Here is a 16,111-nt window from a genome sequence, read left to right on the forward strand (position 1 = left end):
TGACTGCTCAGTATTCACTTCTATCCTCCCCCCCCCTTTCAGTTTACTTCCGATAGGTGTTTGCAATGGGGGGAAAAGTAGAAGTTACTGAAACTTTGCAGACAGGCCAAACATGTTCCTAAAATTGGGGGCACCTGCCAGAATAGTGGCTCGCTTCGACACAACTTGCCGACCCACCCCTGTGGGAGAGGCCCCCCGCGTCCAGCTTGATAAGCCTCAACCTCTGAAGGGCTGGGCCCTCTGGTCAGAAGAGGGGGGGTATAACTGCGTGGTTTTGCAAGATGCGCTAAGGACAGCCAGCTAACCTCAGGAACACTGCGCAAGGAAAGAGGAACCGAGTGAATATTCACTGGAGGTTTGCAAAGGTTTTATTCAACCTCAACCTTTCACAACGTCGAGACCCATCAGAAGACTTTGGGCACGATCTGGCAGGACGTTCTACCATGCAAACGTCATTTATATCAATGTGAGGTGTGCCAAGAATTCTTGCTCCCCTCCTTGCCTTGATTTAAATGAGGTTGGTGCGACGGATTTGCGTCCTCAGAATTTTGGGTACAAAGAGTGTGAGCAACAAAATAATTCCTTCTATGCTCTAGAAGGTGCTATTTTACAGGACTTGTGAAGACAAAATATTAAGCTATTCATCTCGATAAACTTCCTTCTTCTTCTAATGAACCCAGAAAAAGCAGCCGTGCCTCCCACCTGGGCTTTAGACAAGGGGGGGGAGAGAGTGAGCGAGAGCAATAAATCATGTGTAATTCTTAAAAACACACCAGCCAACAGACTGAACTACAGCAAAACAATACAGAAAAGGTAGTGTCAGTGTCCACAAAGAAAGTTATGCGCTCGCTGGCGGTGCCTAGTCTAGCGTGTAAGAGATAAAGTTCTCTTTTACCTAGAAAGAGGAGGAGAAAAAAATAAAACCACTGTAAAATCCAGAAAAATCGAAGAGGCCAGGGGACTGAAGTCCAACTCCTTTGTGGCGAGGAAGCAAATCTAGCTTTAGCTGAGCATTTCCCTCCTCCACTCGAGCCCACCTGACAGTCACATGGAAAGACAAGACTTGCAAGTGCTGCTGTGCCCTGTCCAAACAAGGGGACCAGAAAGGGCAGAGACGAAGAAAGCGCAGGAACTCTGATGCCCGATTACGGAATCGACAGACAGGCACACGCTTCCCAGGGCTGGGCCAAGCTTCTGTTGCCGTTCAGTCCAGAGATCAGAGGAACTCTGAATGTGTCCAAAATGTACAGGATTTTAATTTTTTTTTAAAAAAAGAACACTCCAACTAAACTGAAGTTAATTTTTAAAAACCCAAAACATTGGATGTTCCTTCCGAGGCGAGAGGCGCCTAGAACTTTGGCTGATATAGAGAAACGAGACCGCTAAGGCACCCGGAGGCGATCTGACAGTGCGTCGGAGAGAACTTGGTGGTCAGGACCACGTCTTTGTGAGAGTAGAGCGAGCGGATCTCTTGCAAGGGGGCCGCTTCTTTGGGCAAGCAGTCAACCAGTTCGCTGCACTGGGTGTCGAAGCCCAGCAAGCGGATCCCATATCCGTGAGGGGAGGAGATCATGCGGCCGTCGGGACTGAAACAGAGTTCTTTGATGTAACCCCGGCCGACGTTGGCTTCCTCGATGCAATGAGTCAATCGGAGGGAACAGCGAGGAGAGACTGGCCGCACAGGTGTGCCTTCTTGGAATTCATAGACGCATGTCCACTATAGCGAGGGGGGAAATGATTCTGAATTAATCTACGTCCAAGGTTCGTTCCCCCACAATCACAAACCAAGACGACTTCATTATTACCCCACTTTCTTCCCCAATGGGAACGGAAGATGGCTTACACCATCTCCTCTGCTCCATTTTATCTACACAACACCCTTGCAAGATACGTAAGGTTCCGGAGTGTGTAGCAAGTCCAAGGTCCCCCAAAAAGCCTCCTTGGCAGATTGGAGATTTGAACCACAGATCCTAGTCTAACATTCTAACTACTACACCGCACCAACAGCTAGAATAATTAATTTGCTGGATCACAGTAAGGACACATCTGGCCCAACATCTTGTTCCCAGAAGTGGCTAGATAAGTGCCTTGAGCCCTTTCTCGATGGTATGCCGTGCATGTTGAAACAAATACGTGTAGAGGGGGAGCAGGAACAAGTGTGCTGAACCACACACGGTTGCTGGACTGTGAACAGGGCACTAATATGTGAACAAAGCATATGTGCACAAATGATTGGGAATGTTTGAAAAAGCAATGCTCCGGATTATAACTTTGTCTGTGCGTAGTCACTGTTGATTTCAATGTGCACAAAGTCTGAAGTGGACCCTGGAGAAATTTACAGGGAGAGAAGCTATGACAGACCCATGACACTTCCCCTTCCCCCAGGCAGATTTTCCTGGCAGAAATATTTTTAGTTCCCCACAGTGACTGAGCCGCCCTTTAGCAGCATATATTTCTTCTCTGTTTTATAAGCTTTAACTGTCCCACGCTGTCACAGATATTAGTTTAGGCTTATGACTCAGCATAGGAACAAGAGGGCATACAGGAGCTGTCATTTTAAAATACACTCATGAAATGGCATGTGAGGCAAAATTAACGTTTAAAACAGAATAAAAATTGTAACAAACAGGCAGGGAATACATAAATATGAGGATTCAGGATATAGAGGTAGCTGAGGTAAAACTTTCAAATATATATATGCAGAATTGAGGATTTTGAACAACCAAGAGAGTGTTGTTGTAGCTGAATTTCTGAGTTTCAAATTCTTTTCAGTGAGAGGTTTTTGCTTATTATATATTTCAGCTGTTACACAGACTCTTAAATACAATTTCTTAGAGGATAACTTTGTCTTGGTGCTCCTAGGTTTCTCCTTTCAGAGATCTAGGTTTTTCCCTTTAGATATTGTAGCTTTCCAGTAACTCCTGAGGTGTCTAAGCTCTTCCCCTTTGTCACAAACCTGGGTTCTCTTCCCAACCCCTTCCTACTGGCTAGAAATTATTCCTCTTGTCCCTAAGAAGCAATAACTCCTTTCCCTATTTGGCTTGTCTGGGAGTTCTCTCGAACTCCTCAAACCTCCTGCCAAATTCCTCTTCTAGTACTATATGTCTGTATAAAGCAGTATTGTAGCTTTCTTGACTGAGAAATTGAATTCTCCCTCAGAGTAGTTTTAATATATCTCAGACAATGGAGTCTCTCTTCTCTCTATAGAAGCATTTTTTCTGACAATTCCCTGACAGAATCACTGACACCCAAAGTCCCTTCCCTCAGAAGCCAAACCCTCTGGCTATTGATCCAGAGGTTAAATTTCAGATAAAGACCAAAAGGCGAATTAATCTTTTCAGATCAGTTGTTTTATTCCCTCTCTAAGCTGATGCTGGCCAATCAGAGAGTGAGTAGAGCAGCCAATCACATAAGCTCTTCTCTCCAGGGAAGATTAACTCATAACCTCCCGGACTCTCTGTCCCAAGCAGCATTTTAAAATCTGCTTTTCTGTGCAATCTGTCACAGAAGCCAAATGCTCTCTGCTGCTACCTGACCCAAACCTGGTTCTCAGAGGTATAATGCCAAGGAATGTGGGAGTTTCCCTTGGCTACCATGCCCACTACAAAACCCATCTTCTCTGACCCCTTTTCAAGGCTATCTAAGCTCCTGGCCACACCCACATTCCGAATTCCATCAGCTATTCAGCTTGTAAAGAACTAATTCTTTGTACCTGTCCTCTGTCTCCTGAGAAACACGACAAAAGTAGCACATAAAAGCAAATCCAAGGCCAGCACTTAGCTCCTTTTTGCCGCATAGATGAGCACGCCTTCTTGTTAACAGTAATGCTTCCCACATGCAAAGGGTTAAGTCAGAGCAATGGACTACATAGATGAGCACAGCTTCTTGTTAACAGTAATGCAAAGGGTTAAGTCAGAGCAATGGACTAGCATGCCAGCACTGCACGCAGAGGGGCCAGCAACGCAATTCCAGCGCAATACGGGCTGGACTCAACTCCACGTGGGTAAACTTCTTTTACACTCTGTGAACATTGATGCACCAACAAAGCGGAATGGGAATGGCTCCATCCCTCATGTGCCATCACAGAGCTGGATGTAATAGGCAATCTCGAGTTCTGCAAAGGGCCAGTGAATGAGATAATCATAAGTATCCAGAAGGGAGCCGTATGCAGGTACAGAGCCAGGAACATACTACTGACATATGCCAAAGTCACAGTCCAAAGTCAGAGCTACGAATAGCTATTGTGACTTCGGGGTGTGTGTGGAGGGAATCACTTCCACCCCCACATTGCCAATGACTTACCAATGAGATGGCAGTATACTTTTCTCCCATCTAGACTTGAAGCACACAAAAGAACTTAAGCTTTTCTTAAGTTCTCTTCAGTTAAGTTCTCCTTCCTCCCAACTCATATTTAAGAAGATGCCACACACACACCCCAACTTTACCTCCTGGTCATCTGTGTTGCTTGAGCACCGAAGAAGCGTCGCCCATCCTTTGGGATGGAGCTGCAGGGATGTAATGCAGTTCCCCCGATCCCTCTCACCAGGAACTTCTGGGGTTAAAACCTCAAGGCTATTGCGTGGCGATCCACCTATCAGGGGACAGAAAGCATTTTGAAAGCTATTCATTCCTCAAGCAGCTTTTCTGCCCAGGAAAGGAAAACACAGACCATAAAGCACAGTGGCAATGAATGGCTTTACTGCTTGCTCAGACAGGGCCTTCTGGCAGTCAACCTGTCTCCAGAACCATAAATATCTCAGAGGGGGACAACCCTTGGATATAAGCTCCCTGGGGCAGGAACCTGCCTTTGGGGGGCACTATTACCCTGAGAAAACACGATGTTCTCTCTGTGTGTGATACATATGTAACAATTGTGGATAAAGCCGCACAGCATTTTTGAGAATGACTTAGTACACCTTCATCCCCCAAAGCAAATTTCCAATATCATTGGAAGCATGCATGTGGCGCGATTGTGAATATTTAAGGGTTTGTCAAGGCTCTAGCAAAAGGCACCAGGAAATATTCACACAGTTTGAGCTAGCTACCTAAGAATTACATGGAAGGCCTAGGAAGTGAGGGACAAAAGAAAGGTCAGGGTTTCAAGAGGCCCAGAACCCAAGCCTTCCCTCCCCAAAGCCCCCCCCCAAGTCTCCCGCTCTCTTGTAGCTGTGCTCTTCTCCCGTTCCAAGAGTCATGACCCACTTTTAATTTCCAGGCAAGCAGAACGGGACCCCCACTGAGCTGAAAGCACTTTACAGGAAGTCACGTGACAGGAAAAGCCAAGAGTTGTGCCCTCATTGCTGGGGGGGGGGAGCACCTGCTGAAAGGTGGAAAGTAGTTAAGGAATAGGAAACAGGACAGGGGAAGAGGAAAAAAGGCAAGGGTGAGCATCTCTGAACCCTGCCTGAGCCCCCTTCTAAGAGTGTGACCCAGGCCTGTAGCCAGGATTTGTTTGTTCGGGGGAGGGGGGGCATTTAACTTTTAAAGGGGGCAGTTAAATTACAGTTAATTAAAGTGATCTGAATGCCTGTCTTTAAGGGGGGGGGGGCTCCAAGCTTGTTTCTAGCCCTTCCTTTCAAGGGACAGGGCAGCGAGCAGATCAGTTCCTAGGGGGGGAAAACAGCTCAGAGGGCAAGAAGGCTTAGAAGGGCACCTTCCCTACATATCCAATGATCCCCCTTTCTGCTAGCCCAGTACCACTTAAGTCATGGTCAAAAATAAGGTTTCTGGCATGGGTATTTGTGGGGCAGGGCCCCGAAATGCCCCACTGTAGCCACAGGCCTGGTGTGACCTTGACCTGTTCACCACAACCCCCAGTGCTGGTGTACAAGGAGACGCCAGAGCCAAGGGACCCTTAATCTCCATACATGGCCACCACCAGCAGGTCCTTCCAAAAAGCAGCAAAGGTGGCTGCACAGGAGCTCGCAACCCAGCAAGTGGACTCTTTGAGCCCCCTAAGGACCCCGACCCGTGGGTTAAAGATCATTGTTCCAAAGCCACTTGATGTTTCATGGCCTAACATTTTCTTCCCACTCGTGCAAAATGGGGAAAAACTATCCCGTCACGCCAACTTCCCTCAAACGGAAAAGCTAATCCATACAGAGCTGGCACTGCCACTCAGTTAACTGGGCCAATCTTGCCCATTCACTGCATATTATTTGACTGCAATTACATATGGCCACATGTTCCACAGAGCCATCAACGACATGGGTAGGTGGCAGCTTATCTTGTGTTGAATTTCAGTCTGGTGCCAGTTTGCAAGGTCAGAAGAGAGGGCTGTTTGTCCCTTAACCCTGCAGACGTCAGAGACAAATCCAGCAGCACTGCATGCCTCCTGCTGGCCACCTGCTGTAATTGCAGGCACCCCCAAATTCGGCTTTTTAAACTGTTGCAATTACTTGGTTTTATTCCCGTTTTAATTCCATTTAAAATAAAATCTTGTCACTGACTCTGGTGCTGAGCGCTCCAATACAAAAGCCAAACAGAGGAAATATTTAATTAATTATAAAAAGAAAGCCTTGCACCACCTTAAGGACTAACATGAGTTTTTGTGAGTCACAGCCTACTTCATTCCCATTTATAGAAGCTGCATCCAACCTTCTTCAACGGTATAATACATTTTCTGTACCAATCCCTGCCTCTGGAAAACTGTTAAGAAAAAATTATGTACATATGATATAGTCACAGCAACAGAAACTAACCATACATGAATTAAGAATGAAGATCAGAGTACCAAGAGAAGAGAAGGAGGAGGAGATTGGATTTATACCCTGCCCTTCACAAGGAGTCTCAGAGCGGCTTACAATCTCCTCTCCCTTCTCCTCCCCACAACAGACACCCTCTGAGGTAGAGGTGGGGCTGAGAGAGCTCTGAGGGAATAGCTCTGAAATAACTTGTAACTGACCCAAGGTCACACCAGCAGCTTCATGTGGAGGAGTGGTTCTCCCACATTAGAGTCCACGCTTCTAACCACTACACCAAAGCAAGCAGGGGACTACCATGTTGAAGATCTGTGTGCGGCTTATTCACACATGCATATCACCACTGATCCTAGTTATCAAGTGAGGAGCCTGCTCATATGAACTGACTTGTAATGAGACTTAAAATCAAGAGGCAAGACCAGATGACCCTTCTCTAGTCCTAAATCAGAAGTGAGCACACCTGCAATTACTGGGTCACCAGCCTCCACACACATCCCTCAAAAAACCAATGTGTTTCCACTGGGCTTACGCACCTTCTCGCTGGGTGGCTCGGACCATGTGTTTCTCTGACAGTGGGCTTAAGTCACTCTGTTGACAGGGAGATCCAGCACTTCTTGGCCCAGAAGAGGTGGAAGACGCCAGATCTGGGAAGGGAGAAAGGAGTGCCACATGAAACCAAATGAGTAGAAACAACCATCACTCATCCTTTCTAGCCCATTAATTCTGCAGCTTCCAAAGCATGCAGGTTTGCTATGGAGTCTGCAGGAAGGAACAAAAGACTTTATTTTGGGGTTGTTATTCAGGCATATATATAACAGGCCAGTTATAATGTAGTTAGCTGTGTCTGCTCCTCACTACCAGTGGCCCTCTGAAGCAATGGTCTGCTGGGAAATTTCCCTGCAAGTTCAATGGCCAGTCCACTCCGAATGTGCAACTGCAAGGAATCACTGCGCAATTTCCTTCATGTACAGACAGGCTTTCTTGCTCCAACTCAAGGCAGATTATACAATTTACAACAATGCAATAAGAACAGGAGAGAACATATCACCAACAGTAAATAAAAACAGAGTTACAAAATTAACAACATTAAGAGAATAATGCATTACAAATAGTATCATGCATGCGTGCACGCGTGCGCGCACACACACACATAGATGGGGAATGGTAGATCCAGGTGGGTAGCCTCAGACATGTCTAAGGAAGTGCACATGCACACGAGAGTTCAGACCTTGAATAAAACTGGACTCAAAGTTTGTTCTATAGATGGGGTATGTAAGTGTGAAGTGTATTGTGTTTACATGGGGCAATGGAGAGTGCTAAGAGGCCAGTGCTTTCTGCAGTACATATGGACATATGAAGCTGCCTTATACCAAAGCAGACCATTGGTCTATCATGGTCAGTACTGTCGACTCAGACGGGCAGCTGCTCTCCAGGGTCACAGGTAAAGCTTCTTTCATATCACCTGCTTCCTGGTCCTTTCAACTGGATATGCTGGGGACTGAACTTGGGACCTTCTGAACGTCAAGCAGATGCTCTGCCACTGAGCTATGGCCCCTCCCCAAGCAAGCAAGCACATATCCTAGAACATGCTCCAGAGTCCTCTGCAACATGGCAGAATTCCTCAGAGAGGAGAATGTGCAGAGGCTTCCCAGAAGTCCACAGAGAACAACCTAAACAAGACCAAATCCCAAATTTCCCAAATCCGAATCACAATTAAAACCGGAGGTACATTTCACTCCTAACATGGAGAAAATATTTTCCCAATCAACTTTTAAAACAGTTGGAAGACATTCTCCTTACAGTAGCAGCAGTGCCCACTTCCTAATACCTTCTCAAGTCTAATCCTCTTTTTTGTCCTGTTGAAGATGAGGGATGGAGCTGTGCTCTCCAAGCTTCTGTCTGCATGAAGTCCAAGAACATCCCTCAGGATGATGTTGGCACTCGTGCATTGGCTGGGAGAGGATGAGTGGAAAGAGGGAAATCAGCGCCCTCTACTCAAAGAAAAGAGTAGTGGATGCAACCGAATGGAATTTTTCACGGAATGTTCATGTCCCACAGCACACAGCCAGATTCTCCTGATCGTAATGACAATGTGGTTTTACTTCTACTCCAAACACAGATTAAAGCAAAAAAGATCACCAGCAGCCATGAAATAAATGGGTAATAAAAGCAAATCGCACCCTCGAAGCCAGGCCTACCAACAGATTCCATGCACTTATTAGACAAGGGAAGAAGCTAAGGGAAGCGGGTATGTTTTAATATGCTTGCAGGATCCCAGCAACTGTTCACACAAACATTAATTCAATACCTGAAAGGAAATTTCATGAATGTAAGAACAGGCTACTTGGTACTCCAAAAAAACCACAACAATATGATTTTTGCATTGCTCAGATTTTGTAGGTTACTGGCCACTTTTGGGAGGGATGGGGGTAATCAGCCCCATGATATGCAGCACTGCTCCTCAATCTTAGCTGTTTCTGGCCAAGAAAAGCAGGAGAGACAAACACAAAGGCTCACCTGAACTGGATGTAGTTCTCCTGGCTCTCAAAATGGGATAGCTGACCACCTCTAAAGATTTGGTTAGGTCAAGGTCGTGCAAAATCAGAAGATAGCCGGAAGAGGTTGAGATCAGCATTTTGGAACAGTCGGGCGTCAGTCTCATACGCATGAGAAATCGTGTGTGAAAGAACTTCTTGTGAGGACAGCCGTCTTCAGTGCACCTGGGGAAAAGAGAAGGGGGGGGTCAGACTGCCTCCTGCGTCACCTTGGTAGATTTCAGAACTCCGGTCTTCAACCTTATATTCAGGGGTACCCTCTACCTTGCAGGCACTCTTTGCTCTGTGTTCAAGAAGGTGCTACCTCTACACAGCACTCTTCTCATCCCCTCTCTTCGTTCTGTGTTCAAGAAGGTGCTACCTCTACACCAGCAACTTAGGAATACCGGTGTGCTCAAATTCTGGCAATGGTGGTAGATCACTAGGGGCAGGTGACATGAATGCAAGAGCAGCTTTACCAGGAAGCAGCTCCCACACCCCCTACCTTACATAAATTTAGGATGCACATAGAACAGACACAGTTTAGACTACTTCCACATTCTGTTTCAAGGACCGGCACTTGATGTTCCAGTGCCACGTTCCCTTACCTGTCTGTTTCCCAAATGATAACGTTTCCATCGAACCCCGAAGTCACGAGCAACCTTGTGTTCGTGTCATATTCGATGTTCTTGACCCAGCTGGTGTGACCATGCAAAGTGCACACTTTGGCATCTAGCTTCCTCAGATCCCAAAGTGCGATTGTAGTGTCATCGGAGCAAGTGGCAAACAGTCTGTTATCGAGAAACCTGCAAATGAACAAGCGACGGGGAGAGAAACAGTTTAATCTCGCAGTGTTCACATAGATTGTTGGCAAGATGAAACCCTGGGCAACAGCATGCAACTGGGAAAAGGGCAAGGAAGTACTTTCAAAGCATTTTTAAACTAAGAGACAGGGAGAGAGAGCAGAAACAAAGAGTGCCATTGCTTAGTTATATCCCGCTTTGGGGGAAATACTGTTTTTGAAAATGGTTCACCACAACAACATGATACAATAAATTAACGAAACAGCATAGCAAAAAAGGATTCAGTAAACTTGCTAGCAAATTAGAATGTATCAGAGGCAAACAGCTGATCAAAGTCACTTTAACCGTTGGCAGTTGGCGGGTGTTAAAAGGGTGGATCTGAATCAGGCAAGTTCAACAGGAAAAACAAAACAACCAGAGGCCATACAAAGCGAAAAACAATCACCTGGTGGCTAAGCCCCAACAAAGATGCCCCCAAGCAAACCTGGGGGGGGGGGGGGCCAGGGGCTGTTCCAAAGATTCAGCTCCACAGCTGAGAAGGCCCCGCCTCCAGCCACCCTCTGCCTAACTTCCATTGGCAGAGATCCCCAGAGATAAATCCCTGACACCTTAGTGAACGTACAGGTCCTTTAGACTGTTGGCCTGGAGGTGCGCATTTGAGAGCAGGTGAGTTAGTAAACACGAAGCAGAGTCTCATTGATTGTCGTCGTCCCCCCCCGCACACACTTCCACGTTGGGACTGGCTTCAGAATCCTTTTAATGCAGTCTAGTCCCCAGGCTTCAAAGAAATCAACACCTTTCTATGCCAACAAACCATAAGGTGAGCAAGCCCCTGCCTGACCTGAGACCCCTGCTACTAATGAATAACAAATGTCCTTTAGACGATCAAGTGGCAGAATTCACAAGCAGCTGTGGCAACCTCTCGGCCTCTGCCAGCCCAACTGCAATGTGGAGATGTAAGAGTATCAACCTAACTACAGGATTGTTGCGATAAAGAACCCAGGTGGCTTCAAACACTCACAAAAGCATTCTTTACTGGGTTTAAGTATTCAGTCCTGCTTTTTAAAAACACAAATGAAACAAATTTATGTTAGGTAAGACGACCCCAAGAGCATTTTGCTCCATGGCTAATTTTGTACAGTTTTAGTTCTGTGTATGACCCCTGAATTCTTGCTTCAGACTTCTGACAACCTCCTTCTCCTTTGTTCACTATTAAAACCAGCCATTAACTCCCCCTAAGTGATAGCAGTTCACCCTGACAATCCCTAGATCCCAAGCCAAAAAGGAAACAAAAACAAAAACCCAGGGCACGTAAGTAGCCTAAAATACAAAGACTGGAGTATTATTACCTCTAAGAATTTATTTAGAAAGGTGGCACTTGATACAAGAGAGCTCGTAAGGAGAGACGTGCCCACTCCCAGCTTCCTGGACGCAGCATGACTCCCTCCAAACATTCAACCATCTTGAGGACAGATTTTTTTTTGTTTTTGTTTTGGTGAGAGGAATCAAGGTTGCAGTCAGGAGATGGATGCAACAGTTAATGGGAAGGCTTGGTATTTCATGATGTGTGACTGCACCCAGACCGTATGGGACAAAGCTATCAGGTTTTGTAAAAATATCAAAATCACACAAAAAACTGGAATGCAGGACAAGGCTATGTCGATGGGTGGGTTCAGTATTCAGGGGTGGAAACTAGTCAGAGGGTCAAAATTACTGATTTTACTGACCAAAATTCCAAAAAACCCTGGCCAAATACTGACAAATAACTGACAAAAACCTGATAAATTACTGAACAATTTAATTTCAGCCAGTTGATAAATTAGTGTTTTAAAACTGGAACTTCATTAAAAAAAATATTATGTGGCCTCCACCATCCCAACAGCCAGTCATTGCATACCTTTTTATTGAAAACAATATTATTATGAAGATAGGACAATGTTTCCATTATTGTACAAAATTTAAGGCAAAAAGATTCCCTTTTTAAAATAATCACATCCTGCATATAATAAAACAGCCAAACATTAAAAATAATACATAAAATAATCATTATGAGAACAAAACATAATGACCATAAGGTAAGACTTGTCTTTGCTTTTACTTTATCTTGGTTCCTGCAGAAAACCTGCTGAGTTTTATGGCTACAGAAATGGAGCTCTACAAGGGAAGGGAAAATCCCCCCCTCTCAGGACTACATCTTCAAATCTTGCCAGACATTTTGGAGTTGCTAGGCAACAATACAGTATGATCGAGGTCTCCTGCCAGAAATACATTGTTATGAGGATTTTGTGGATGGGTTTACGGCCCCTTCTCCAACTCACTGGAGGAATGTGTAACATGGCTGTAAATTCATCAGAACAGCTCTAGGAATGGCCAGGTATATGATAAGATTACCATACAGTTTCTGAAGATTCCTAGAGCTACCTTTGTCACTTCCAGGTAGCTCTAGGAATTACCAGGAACTCTAAAGAACTTCCTGTAACCAGATGAGGGCTTATCTTTCTTTTTAATGTTTCTCCCAGGACACTGCCTCCCCCACAGACCTTCCACCGGTAAGAAGTAGCTTAGAAATCCCAAAATGGCAGCCAAAATCTCATGACATGGTCTTGCAAGATCTTGGTTGGCATTCTTTTGGAAGTGATTGTCCTTCAACCACCCCATTTAATTTCTGGAAACAATTCCCCTAGTATTTGGTGGCAACACCATGCAGAGAGTCTGATTCGCATGATGAGGTCATTATGAAAATTAAATACATGATATGGTACACAGCTCATTTTGCTGTGGGGTACAGCCAAGGAAAGAAATTAGCACAACAAATCACACTTAACTATTGACAGGAGGAGCAAAATAAACAGTTTTTTTAAAAAGGGGGGGATTGCTGTAGATGTCCTCTCACAGCATGTTCACACATCAAAGAACATAAGAACATAAAAGACGCCAATGTTGGATCAGGCCAAAGGCCCATCCAGTCCAACACTCTGTGTCACACAGTGGCCAGAAATACCAGGTGCCATCAGGAGGTCCACCAGTGGGGCCAGGACATTAGAAGCCCTCCCACTGTTGACCCCCCCAAGCACCAAGATGACAGAGCATCACTTGCCCCAGAGTCCCTATCTATACCTTGTGGCTAATAGCCACCGATGGACCTCTGCTCCATATGCTTATCTAATTCCCTTTTGAAGCCGTCCATGCTTGTAGCCGCCACCACTTCCTGTGGCAGTGAATTCCAAGTGTTAATCACTCTTTGGGTGAAGAAGCTAGGAGTTAAAACATATATTGGTATTCAGGCCCCTGTAACTAGTTTTCATATGCCAGCAGACTTACCTGATATTATTTACACAATCCTCATGAGCATCTGAGAGTGTTTTAATGTGCTTTGAAGATATGGGATCAAAAAGCAGGACTTCTGTTTGCTCACAAGCAACAGTCAGTACTGACCTAAACAGGGAAGGAGAAAGAAAAGGAAAAATTCCTGAGCAATACGTGGCATTTATATACTTCATATGTGAATGTTTTTTGTGGATTAAACCAATAGAACAAACAATGAAAATAGTTTCAAGGGCCAAATTGCTCCATAACAGAATAATAGATTTGCTATCACAAGTTAAAGTTATTATCTCTTATTTGTTTCAATGAGATGAGACAGGAGATAGATCTGGGAGAGTCAGGTTAGAATTCCCACTCTGCCATGCAAGCCTGCTAGGTGACCTTGGGCCAGTCACATACTGTCAGCCGAACCTACCTCACAGGGCTGTTGTGAGGATAAAATGGAGAAAGGGAAAGTGTTGGAAGCTACTTTGTGTCCATACTGGGAAGAAAGGTGGCACATGAATGACATAAATAAATGAGTCCATATTCACTGTAGTCTGAAGAACACTGAATGGGAAGGCATGTACTCCACTCAAGAGATCTCCGGAGTTTAGCAATTCTCTAGTTAAGGGAAGGAGATAATCCTGTGTGCTTGTATGTCCAGCGATTGCACAGCAATTAAAGTTACACTTTATAGGTTTAAATCTACCACATAAAGTCAGCTGAACTGACTGCATACTATTTGGCCATTATTACAATCAACCGTCCATTTTTTGTTAGCCTCTCTCCTTCCCCTTGTCTTGACAAGCTCTTCTTGAGGCACATGGAGCCAAGAAGCAGAGTTCCTGGCCATTTCCACAACAAAGGGTGGAATTAGGGAGACTGAGTCTGATTCCATTGCTATTACTGAGGAACAAAACTATTCCAGAAAGGAGAGACAAAAACCTCCAGATATTGTACACTAAGGATGTCTTCAAGCTATCAGTCAATACTGTTATGTCTTTGATGCCTGCTGCACGTGCTTCGTTAGAAGTTCAGTAAGCTTTTAGGTGGGCCCTGCGATTGATCACATGCTACTCCTCCTCTCCTCGATTATCATCCCTGGGGAGAGACTGGAAGCTGACATCATGCTTGCACTATCTTTACATGTTCCCTTCCCAACTCTCTACAGGAAGTACAAATGTCCAAACTTGGAGATTCCTGTAAATATCTGAGCACAGAGGTTTCTTCCACAAGTATTGTCCGCCCTGAGTTCAATGTTGTTGGGAAGCAGGTGGGCGGGTTCCTGCTTCCTTATAGCATTGTGGTGCATTCTTGCACCTCCAGGGGTTCCCTCTGGGAGTTCTCCAATTTTCTTCAAACCTGCATTGCTCCAAAGTTTTGGGAACGGTCGCAGTAAAGAAAGGTCGCAGTGAAGCCTGGATGGCTGCTGTGTGGGTAGGAAAATTCAGGTTTTCTAGTCCACGTGGCAGCCATTTTCCCTGACCCTGTCCCCCTAAAATCGTGGAGCTTTTTATTTTTAAAGAAAAATCAGCACTAGAATATTGTTATACCTCTGTCGATTGGCAGATTGGGGAAGGGAAACTATGAGGAAACCTGACATGGAGAAGCACCGTTGCTGCAGGATTTAATCTGCAGCCACACCAGAAATGGGGAAACAACAAAATCCCAAGTCCCTGTGTGAAAGACACCAGAACTTTCAGTCCTGGAAACATTTATAAATTGGGTAGATCTCCTACATTAGATTCAACTGCAGATTCTTTAAGCTCTCCCCACAGTAAGAACTAGCAGGTGAAAAAATATATCCACCCTACTTCTCCCTGGACAGAGTCCCAAGAGGGGAAGTATGCGATGAACAGGCGCTCTGTTTTCAGAACAGCAGCCAAGAACTGTTCACTCTCCTGAATCAACTACCTAGACTTTAAACCCACTACAATTAGACTGGGCAGGGCCTGTCTCTTTATATGTTCGTACCACACCTAGTTTGTTAGGCAGTACAAATCATTTTTAAAACATGAATTCTTTTTGTAGCCCAAATGTACAGGGAGTGGAATGTACAGCCATCTCGGCCTTCCCACGACATCTGTCTAGAGCCAGGATGAGTCACACAAGCTGCTTTCTACTGCCAGGGAAAATTCCTGGACCTAGAGTCCATATGCAGGTACAAAGCGCTTGGACCCAGGGATGAATAGGTGGATGGTTAAAGGAAAGACAATGGCCTGTTATGAATGTTTTCATTTATTTAAAATACTTTTAAACCTCTTTTCTTTTTTTTGAATAATTTTTATTGGTTTTTAACAAACATACAGACAAACAAACAAACACACATAGATAAGAGTGGTAGTAACAACATCATATCTCTTAGATCGCCTCTTACATATAGATTGATTTTCTCACCACATGGACCATTATTATTTTTGCAAGTCTGTGTTTTAGATTAGCAATTTTAACAATCCTAACTCTCTCTATATATAACTATAAAATGACATAATCATAACAATCTATAATGATTACATCTCTATTACTATCTAAGCCGATTCTCTCCTGGTTAAACATTCTACAACAGTCTTCTATAAATTAACTTTATCTTTACCTATTAACTAACTTTATAACGTTTCTATTTGTGCTAATATCTTCTGTTATTATCCTTCCCTAAATATCCTTCTCACATATATAATCTGTCACTTTTTTTACAGCTTATTCTCTAATATTTTATATTATCTTCTGTTTATAAACCTTCCTAGAACTCTAAAAATCTTCCCTATTT

The 16,111-nt window shown here is 44.6% G+C and overlaps 1 protein-coding gene across 1 annotated transcript in view; it reads right to left on the minus strand.

Annotated features, from left to right (window-relative positions):
• Nucleotides 1-357: 357 nt before the first annotated feature.
• DCAF10 (DDB1 and CUL4 associated factor 10) overlaps nucleotides 358-16,111 on the minus strand; it is a 27,012-nt gene continuing 11,258 nt past the window's right edge. The window contains exons 2-7 of the mRNA XM_015407490.1: nucleotides 13,360-13,473; nucleotides 9,844-10,041; nucleotides 9,219-9,421; nucleotides 7,235-7,345; nucleotides 4,446-4,591; nucleotides 358-1,717 (exon numbers count right to left, since the gene is read on the minus strand). Of these exons, the coding sequence (XP_015262976.1) occupies nucleotides 1,349-1,717; nucleotides 4,446-4,591; nucleotides 7,235-7,345; nucleotides 9,219-9,421; nucleotides 9,844-10,041; nucleotides 13,360-13,473 (1,141 nt within the window). The 3' untranslated portion in view covers nucleotides 358-1,348. The remainder of the gene's footprint in view (nucleotides 1,718-4,445; nucleotides 4,592-7,234; nucleotides 7,346-9,218; nucleotides 9,422-9,843; nucleotides 10,042-13,359; nucleotides 13,474-16,111) is intronic.

The sequence above is a fragment of the Gekko japonicus genome, unplaced genomic scaffold (genome assembly GCF_001447785.1).
Source record: "Gekko japonicus isolate JY-2015 unplaced genomic scaffold, Gekko_japonicus_V1.1 scaffold790, whole genome shotgun sequence".
Taxonomy (NCBI): Eukaryota; Metazoa; Chordata; class Lepidosauria; order Squamata; family Gekkonidae; genus Gekko; species Gekko japonicus.